This window comes from Phycodurus eques, chromosome 14 (genome assembly GCF_024500275.1).
Source record: "Phycodurus eques isolate BA_2022a chromosome 14, UOR_Pequ_1.1, whole genome shotgun sequence".
Classification (NCBI taxonomy): domain Eukaryota; kingdom Metazoa; phylum Chordata; class Actinopteri; order Syngnathiformes; family Syngnathidae; genus Phycodurus; species Phycodurus eques.
In genome coordinates, this window is record NC_084538.1 from 14,335,095 (window position 1) to 14,344,452 (window position 9,358).

Consider the following 9,358-nt stretch of genomic DNA (forward strand, 5'->3'; position numbering starts at 1 on the left):
CACGTACAGTATGTATTAGTTTAAAAAAGGTCATATTGACGAATGAGGAGGGGTAATAACCAATAATACCGGATAAAATCTTAAAACATAATGCTGCCTTTTGATCGCAAGTGACAAGAATATGGCAGCTAGCTAGCAGCTAGTGCACGACGCTAACATAGCAGTCGAGATAAGTCGTCAAACTTAATGCCAGCAGCCAGATCCGGCCTTGTTTTGTATTTTGTCCCTAGTGCTGGGCAATATGTGCTTAATTAGATATCACGATATTATTTTTCCTGATGTCGATATTCGATATGACTCGATATGTATTATATTAAAGTTTATAAATGTATAAAACCGGACCAGACAAAGTAATTTACATTATAAAGCAGAGAGTTTATTTAACAATTATAAACTACACAAAGAAATAAATACATTTTGCCGGCTTCGTATTTCAAAATACAAAGATCTCAAAATAAGAGAAGCCACTGTAGAAACCTGACCTGATTCTCTACATCCAGCTTTGGAAAATTTAAGGCATCTTTAAGTCTTTATGCAATTGTCCCATCAGTATGATCTTCGGGTGCATATCTTGTCTGCAAATAGGTAGCTACTTTTCAGCTCCCAGTCTTCAAGGTAGTGAAGTACGTTGCACTGTGCGACGACTCCACCGGTCGATAGTTGTAGAAAAGTGTTGACAAACTTGCTGTTAACTTTCTCCCTGACATCATTTTAAACTTCAGGCATTGTTTCCTCTGCAAAATATTTCCTACTGGGCAACTCATATCTGGCATCCAATATTTTCATCAGCTTTTTGGATCCATCATTTTCCACTGTATAAATAGGAATCATGTCCTGGCTGTAGTGTATAAATAGAACAACGTTACCGCCCTCCATTTGGTGCTCAACCTCTCATAACGAGAGGAGCGGAACATAGATCCTGTTAAGTTTGTTTTGTTGCGGTTACAGGAGAAGCACAGGGAGTCGCGGCTCTCTTTCGCGTGATCCCCTTTTTCCGTATTTGAGTAGTAATAAAATATTGATCGAATTGAGCTTAACAATATATCGCCCAGCACTATTTGTCCCTTACTGTACCGTTACACCCCTAACAATTACACATCTATGTGATTTCACAGTTATAACTAACCCACTGAGGGCAACCATAACTATAATGTGGCCCGCGATGAGTTTGACAGTTTGACACTCCGGAAGTGGTATTTCTTGTCAAACAGGCACAAACACATGGGATTCAAATGCACAACCAGTTTAAGAAAATCAAAATAAAAGACATTTGTCCACAAAAGAAATGCTCAACGTCGAGTCAGGCTGAGAGTCCTATGAAGCATTTATTGTTTATTGAGCCAAAGCACATATTTTACATTATACAAATCTCACAGCACACCACCTAAGAAAAATGTCACAAAAATATATATACTGAAATATTGATGATCTCATCTCAATTTACTCACAAATCTAATAAATTTGTCATTACTGCTTAGATGACCACAAAGCTGATATGCTCGCAGGAAGCCAAAATGGCAACAGGTGGATACATGGGTAAGTTGTAACTTTTGCCATCTAGTGGGACAGCATTTCATTGTTCTGCCTGTCATGATATGATGCTGTCGCTGAAATAGGTAGATGAAAAAAGATGTGTATTAAATAAAAAAAAAAATCAGACCAATGAAGTGAAATTGGATCATTTCTTGCAGTACACCTGATGATTTCTCATGTGACACTAATGGCCGCTGCACACCGGTTGGCAATCACTTCTATGAAGCGCAATGGGATGGGAACAAAAACATGCCATTTGAAAAAACCAAACACATATGCAGCTTGAACCGTTGACGCTGAATTAAATTAATTCTAGTGAGGTGTGTTGACAGCTCAATTGATATGCTAACATAACATATTATGACAGTTGGACAAATTTTTACTACATTTGAGAAATATTGTTCTTACATTTTGGGAGATTTGAGGTTCCGCTGTACTTCAGAGCTTTAGTTCGCAAAGAATGAATACCTGGAAGGCCAGCAAATGTTAAAGCAGACCAACAGTAGCCGAAGGGAGTGGTGAAAAATGTCTGTGATGCCCTGATCCCAGTCCGGAGTGCCGGAGAAAACCCACCCAGGCATGGGGAGAAGATGCAAACTCCACACAAGCGGGGCCGGGATATGAACCCCGGTCCCCAGAACTGTGAGGCAGATGTGCTAACCAGTCACCCACCGTGCCGGATAACTTGTCCAAGTCAACATTTTCTTTCAGCTTTTTGAGAGTGGAAGTAAAAATAAACAACTGAGATAATGTCACTGCACAAATGCACATACCCGCTTATAACTGAAGATGTGGGTGTGTTCAGAATTAACCAATCAGATTCAAACTTCTGTTAAAAGCGAGTCAGGAAACACGTCACCATTTTTAAAAAATAGCTCTGTTTAACCCCAAATAATGTTCAGAAGTTGTAGTAGGCTCTTCCTGACATTTTGTTTTCTTTGCAGCAGAAGTCTAAAGGTTTTTTCCACCCTTAGTTTCATCAGATTATAACAAATTCTCCCAATCACATGTAGGAAAATCTGTTTTGGACCCATGAAACAAAGCTTTCACTTTTTGGCAATAATTCCAAAAGGTATGTTTAGCACAAACACAACACTGCTTTCCACCAAAAGAACAGCATACATACAGTGAAGCACGTGGAAAAAGCATCATGCTTTGTCGTGCTTTTTCTTCAGCTGGAACAGGGCCTAAGGCTAGGTGGGTGGAACTATGAGCAGTTCGATATACCAGCCAGTGTTTGTACAAAACAATCAGGCTTCTGCTAGGAAGCAAAATAAAAAATGAAAAAAAATTGCCAGGAAAAGCCTTCTACAACAGTTTACGTGTATTTGGAGTTAATCAGAGGCACTTCAAATGGTGGTAGGTTTGTGTCGACTCCCATTTAACAAGAGTTAGAATGTGATTGGTTAATTATGACCACAGCCACTCCCAGTTATAAGAGGGTGTGCACACTTGTGCAACTACATTATTTCTATATTATCATTTGTTTATCTTTACTTACCCTCTCAGAAATATTTTGTTACAATTGAGTTGTACAGGTTAAAGGTCACATTATCCGTGGAAAAAGTTTAGAAATTATTTATGAAACCTGGTATTTAAACAAGGTTGTGTATAAAGTACTTTTTGAATCAACTGTATGTTGTGTGGCATCTTGGCTGTTTGTCTCACCAAGTAATCAGTGGAAGTTAAATCTGCCTTTAGGTCATTGTGAGCTAATGCTTGTTGATATGCATGGGCACAGAGTATATACTGTACATAAGTGCACCCCAATTTTAAATCACAGGTCAATCATAAGCTCCCATTTGCCAGCTTCCACGGTATAGATCAGTCAACAGAAGTGACGGCAAAATTGAAGCAGAAGATGAAGAATGCAAATCTCGGATGTCAATGCAATAGTTTTACAAGCCATGACAAACCCCACAGTAATATGCTCTAGGATGAGTTTCTTCCCTTTTTTGTGATAAACAACATCGAGCAGTAGGCCAAACAAATGCCCATCAGCTGACATCTGTCTTCATTGTGTAATGGTTGAAGACCCCACAGACTAAATGTACTGCCCACAAAAATATCACATCCCTCACAGCAATCAACAGACCTCACGGAACCAGTCAAATGAGTTTTAGAATCTTAATTCTGGCCCCACAACAACCACTGAGTTCTTGCAGCATAATCCTCTGGAGAGCACATGACTTTTTTTCCAATTAAGAAATTGACTCCTTCCCTTATTTTGGCAGAAAACTTGATTTGCCATCTAGCTTGTGGATTTAAGATGTTGGATGCTGGGAGGAGAATTGATCAAGAAGGGCTCAGATGCCGAAAGATCAACCACTTTGGAATGTGAAATAAGATGAATAGGAAAATTGGCATAAGTAAATTAGTGTGGTCCTTATAAAATTTACCAATAAGTGTAAATATTTATGAATAAACAGAGAATGTATTCCAAATGTCTATTGAGCCACACATTCACATTGAGGTTTTAAAAGATCTTTTTTGGGGTGGGGGTGCTCGTTTAAGGGTAAAACTAAAGATCACGTCTACTAAATGTCTACCATTATTCATTCCATTTCGAATCGTTTTTGTGAACGACTAAAACCTGCGCAACGTCACCACCTAGCGGCATTTTGAATCAACCACTCGCAATACATCCACAAAGTCTGGTAAGTGTATTGGTTTTGGATCGTATTGCTCTGAAGACCCTTCCTTCCATCTTAATTACTTACAAAACAAATTACTGACCCTAAAAAGAACGTATTCATCTTAACAACCAAATATTACGGAATACATGCTCCATGATAGAAACATTTATAGTTCACTGCTTACAGACATGGAATATACAACGGTTAGTCTCTCGTTACTCACACACACCTTTGCAAGTTGATAAGCATATAAATACTCGGCAAATTATTATTACTACTATTACCACACAAAAAGCTCTCCTTAGTAATACCCCGTTACCCGGTTAGATAGTACATACAGTACGTACCTCCTTCGCTGTAGCAGTGTTTTCAATCCCAAGCAAACCATAAAGGTCCAGCTGCAGAATATCCTTTGCCTTTCCAGACATTTCTGCCCACCGTAGGTTTCCGTATTAATGCCAGAATATCAATAGAAACTGTAAAAACGACGCCCCGTTCGACAATTGTTAATGTTTGTTGTGGTTGGCGCCTTGTAATGACGTAGTAGCCGCAAAGCACCCTGGGAAATGTTATTTTCTTTTCGTGCCGCTTTTTTTCAAGTGCAACTAAACGCCCAATGCCCTTCACTGGTTCATTTACATTTCACACACAAAAACTAAACTTAACATAATATATGTTGTTCTTTATCAACACTTGACTTTTACGTATGTTTAATAAATAATTGCTTTGAAGAAGAAGGAAAGAAAGGTAAAAGCAAATGCACCCTCAAATAATTAATTATTGGAGGTGAGTGGGATTATTTTCTTTCCAAGTACAGTACGGATAAAGTATATCCGAGTGGGATTTAACGCATCTGCGCCTTGAAATTGGTGGCGGTGCTTGGTCGCTCTCTAGTGGACAAAGCATGCAATTACACTGACTCTCAATGAAATGAGCAAGTGAAACTTGTGTTTTGCTATATATTTCAATTCATTATGCCACGCCAATTGTTTGATTCAAGGTATTCCTACTAGTATTGAAAACTTGTATGTTGGGCGATAGGAAGACTACACACTGGATTAGTCGCCAGTCAATCACAGGGCACATAGAGACAGACAACTACTCACACTCACAGTCACACCTTAATATAGTATATACAAATACATCATCACTAACTAATATATCACATCATGTAACTTCACAACTAATATATCACATCATGTAACTTCACATCACATTAGATAATAGGCGGTGGGCGAGTGGTTAGCACATTGGGTTGGGGGTTCAGATTTGGACTTCCTCTCCGCAGTTGGCATGTTCTCCCCATGTTTGTGTGGGCTCCCATATTCCTAAAGCCTGCATGTTAGTTCTTCTAAATTGTCTTTACCTTTGAATATGAATGGTCGCTCGTCTCAATGTGACCTGCGAATGGCTGGCGACCAGTCCAGGGTGTACCATTATTCCACATCTCGCAAAATGACTCCTAAAAAGGTTAAAATTGCAGTCATTTTAAAGCACGTCATTTTCTATACCGCTTGTCCTCATTAGGGTCAGCCTATGAAGCCCATCCCAGCTGATTTTGGGCAAGAGGCGGGGTACACCCTGCATTGGTCACCAGGCAATCGCAGGGCACACACAGAAAAATAACTATTCACGCTCACATTCTAGCCTATTAACAATTTAGAGAATTCATTTCACCAAATCTGCATTATTTGGAATGAGGGAGGAAGCCAAAGTGCCCAGAAACATTCCACACAAGAACGAGGAAATCATGCAAACGCAACACAGGACCTGAGTCAAGATCCGTACCCAGAACCTCTCGACTGTGAGGCAGACATGCTAACCAATAGGTCAATATGTAAGTAAATATTATGTAATTACAATCATTCACAATCAACTGAAGTAATATCTTCTTAGTTATACAGCAGCTCTGTCTAAAATCATGTAACATCATCATTTTCATGCATCTTTTTCAGAATAATTTTAAACAAGAATCTGATCTGATTGAAAATCATGAAAGACAGATGAACTACTGGCTTAGCGTAATGACCAAGATCGTCCATTTTTGCAACATTTCCTGTAAGCAGGATCCATCTTGATGTGAATCACTAAACATGCCCTGACTTGGGTCAAAGGAGTACTTTTTATTTTATTTTTTTAAAAAGCTTCATGAAGTTCATGCATTCACTGAACAAAGTGAATTGTCGCACTGCCTCGTTTGTCATTGACATAATTTGTCATCACCCGCTTCCATCAATATAGGCTATATCTTATCACCGAGACGGGACACACCCTGAGAGTAAAATCATTTCGTCTGCATGCATGTTGATTTAAGTTGACACCTATGTGTACATTTACTTAGATTTTTATCCTGTAGAGATCTTACGCTGTTGGTACAGCCCTAACTGTACATAAGGAGGGAAGTTGTCTCAGCCTCATAGAACTGTTAAGTTAAATGGTGTTTGATGATACAATATAAAACAATGCACAGGCCTGAATTGCAGCAGTCGTGCATTTGTTTATTCTTGTGGTTTGTCAGCGCTTTCAAATAATGGCCCCTTATGTCTCTGGATGAGCAAACGCTCTCATTGTGATCACACTTTCGGCTCCAGCTACACAATAGGAATTACTTTTCCTCCAAAATCCTCCAGTTTACACTAATAATCGCCACAGAAAAATATGAATAGAATATTTTTCAGATTTTGATCTAACACATTGTATTTTGCATAATTATTAAATTGTTGCAGCAGCACGGTGGTCTAATGGTTAGTACGTCTGCCACCCAGTTCTGAGGTTCTAAAATCGTACCTCAGCAACTGCCTTCCTGTGTGGACTTTGCATGTTCTTTGCTTGTGTGGGGTTTCTCCAGATACTCTGGCTTCCTCCCACATTCTAAAACATGCATCTTAGATTAATTAAAGATTCTAAATTGGCCAAAAGTGTGAATTTGAGTTTTAGTCTGAATGGTTGTTTTGTTTGTGTATATGTGTCTTATTAACTGGCGACCAGTCCAGGGTGTACCTCACCTCTCGGCAAAAGCCTGATGGCATAGGCTCAAAGCCCACCTGTGACTGACCAAACAATGAGGCCAAATGCAATAAGAAATTGATTAAATAAATTAAAGACACTATACAGCGGCTGAAATAAGTATTTAACACGTCATCATTTTTCTCACTAAATATTTACAAAGGTGCTATTGACATGGAAGTTTCACCAGCTGTTGGGAGCAACCCAACGAATTCATACATACAAAGTAAAACAAATAAGATCAGAAATTAAGTTGTGTGAAATGACACAGGGAAAAATATTGAACACACCAACTGGTATTTTTTAAATACTTTGTACAAAAGCCTTTGTTTGCAATGACAGCTTCAAGATGCTTCCTGTATGGAGAAACTAGTCGCATTTTGGCCCATTCCTCCACACAAGCAGTCTTAAAATTTTGAAGGGTCCGTGGGCTTCTTTTATGGACCTTGAGTTTCAGTTCTTTCCATAGATTTTCGATTGGATTCAAATCAGTTGATTGGCTGGGCCATACTTGCAGCTTTATTTTATTTTTCTTTGAAACCAATTGAGTTTCCTTGACAGTATGTTATGGATCATTATCCTGATGAAATGTTCACCCTCGTTTCAATTTCATCATCCTCGTAGATGGCAGCAGATTTTTGTCAAGAATGTCTTGGTACATTTGCCCATTCATCCTACCTTAAATAATGTGAAGCTCACCAGTACCATTTGCTGAAAAGCAGCCCCACACCATCATGTTCCCACCTCCAAACTTCACTGCTGATGTGGTGTTTTAGGGTGCATTGTGGTATCCAAACAGTTTTACTCTCATCAGACCAGACTATATTCTCCCAGTATTGAACTTGCTTGTCAAAATGTTGTCCAGCAAACTTTAGACAAGCTTTGACATGTTTTTTTTGTTTTTTTCAGCAGTGGGGTCTTTCATGGTGAGTGTTTCTACAGGACATGGTGGCAGAGTACATTACTCACTGTTTTACTTGTGACAACACTTCCTGCTAATTCCAGGTCTTTTTTAAGCTCCACACAGGTCCTTGGCTCTTGGACAACTCTTCTGATTATTCTTATCACTCCTCCGTCAGAAATCTTGCGAGCAGCAACTGATCGAGGCACATTTATGGTGGTATGATTGGCTTTCCACTTACGTATTGTGGCCCCAACCATGCTCACTGGAACATTCAGAAGCTTAGATATGCGCCTGTTACCAATGCCATCGTTATGTTTTGCAACAATTACTTTGCGATGGTCTTGAGACAGCTCTCTGCTCTTACCCATCATGAGATGACTCACACCTTGGCAATAAGACCTTTTTGTAGGCCAGCAATTAGGACTGAAACAGCTAATACATATTTGCACTGACAAGGGGCTGGGTTGCTATTTGATTATTGATAGACATTAGGTGTTGTCTTGGCTTTCCATGCCTTTTTGCACCTCCCTTTCTTCATGTGTTCAATACTTTTCCCCCTGACATTTCACATTATTACACACAATTTAATTTCTGAGCTTATTTGTTCTACTTTCATTGTATGTATGGATTACTTAGGTTGTCCCCAACATTTGATAGACATTCCATGTCAAGAGCACTTTTGGAAATATATTTAGTGAGAAGAATGGTGACGTGTTAAATACTTATTTCAGCCGTTGTACATTTTTATTTTGCATTGCGCAAAACTACATTCTTTACCAAACAGTCATAAGCATACACCCTAATGATAATTTTGACACTTGCTTCATCCTAACTTGCTCCTTTTAATGTGGGAGGAAAAATGCAAACATGTTCTTTTGGCAGTCTTGTCTTGATTTCTGAAACACCTTGATTATTTCTGTTCAGACAAGACCAGTCTACTCTAAACAAACTTGTCTTACGGTTGGCATTATTATCTTTTATACTGTTTCATCAATTGACTTTTGGTCAAAATGTTTTTTAAAATGCATTTTAATAAAACAAATACATGTGACTAACAAAAACTAAATGTCTCCACCAGGTCTTTTTATTAATTAAAAAAAAAAACAAGTTTAGTTACAAAGTAAGACCACTACTGTACTTCAATAGGTTTTTCAGGTACAGTATCTTAAATTTCTGATGATTTTTTAAATTTAATTCCATTCATGTGATCGGAGATCTATACTTTCTAGTCCTTGCTTTTTCAAGATAGACTCATTACTTTCAAACAATGCAGGCATCA

At 38.6% G+C, this 9,358-nt stretch overlaps 1 protein-coding gene across 5 annotated transcripts in view; it reads right to left on the minus strand.

The window, feature by feature from the left end:
• The window catches only part of dnajc17 (DnaJ (Hsp40) homolog, subfamily C, member 17), a 33,170-nt gene extending 28,478 nt beyond the window's left edge, over positions 1-4,692 (minus strand). For all 5 annotated transcript variants that reach the window (XR_009769794.1, XM_061696204.1, XM_061696205.1 and 2 more), the window contains exon 1: positions 4,517-4,692. Coding sequence is in view for 4 of the 5 variants with exons in the window: in XM_061696204.1 (XP_061552188.1) it covers positions 4,517-4,597 (81 nt within the window). In the remaining variant the exon portion in view is untranslated. The remainder of the gene's footprint in view (positions 1-4,516) is intronic.
• Between the last annotated feature and the right edge of the window lie 4,666 nt (positions 4,693-9,358).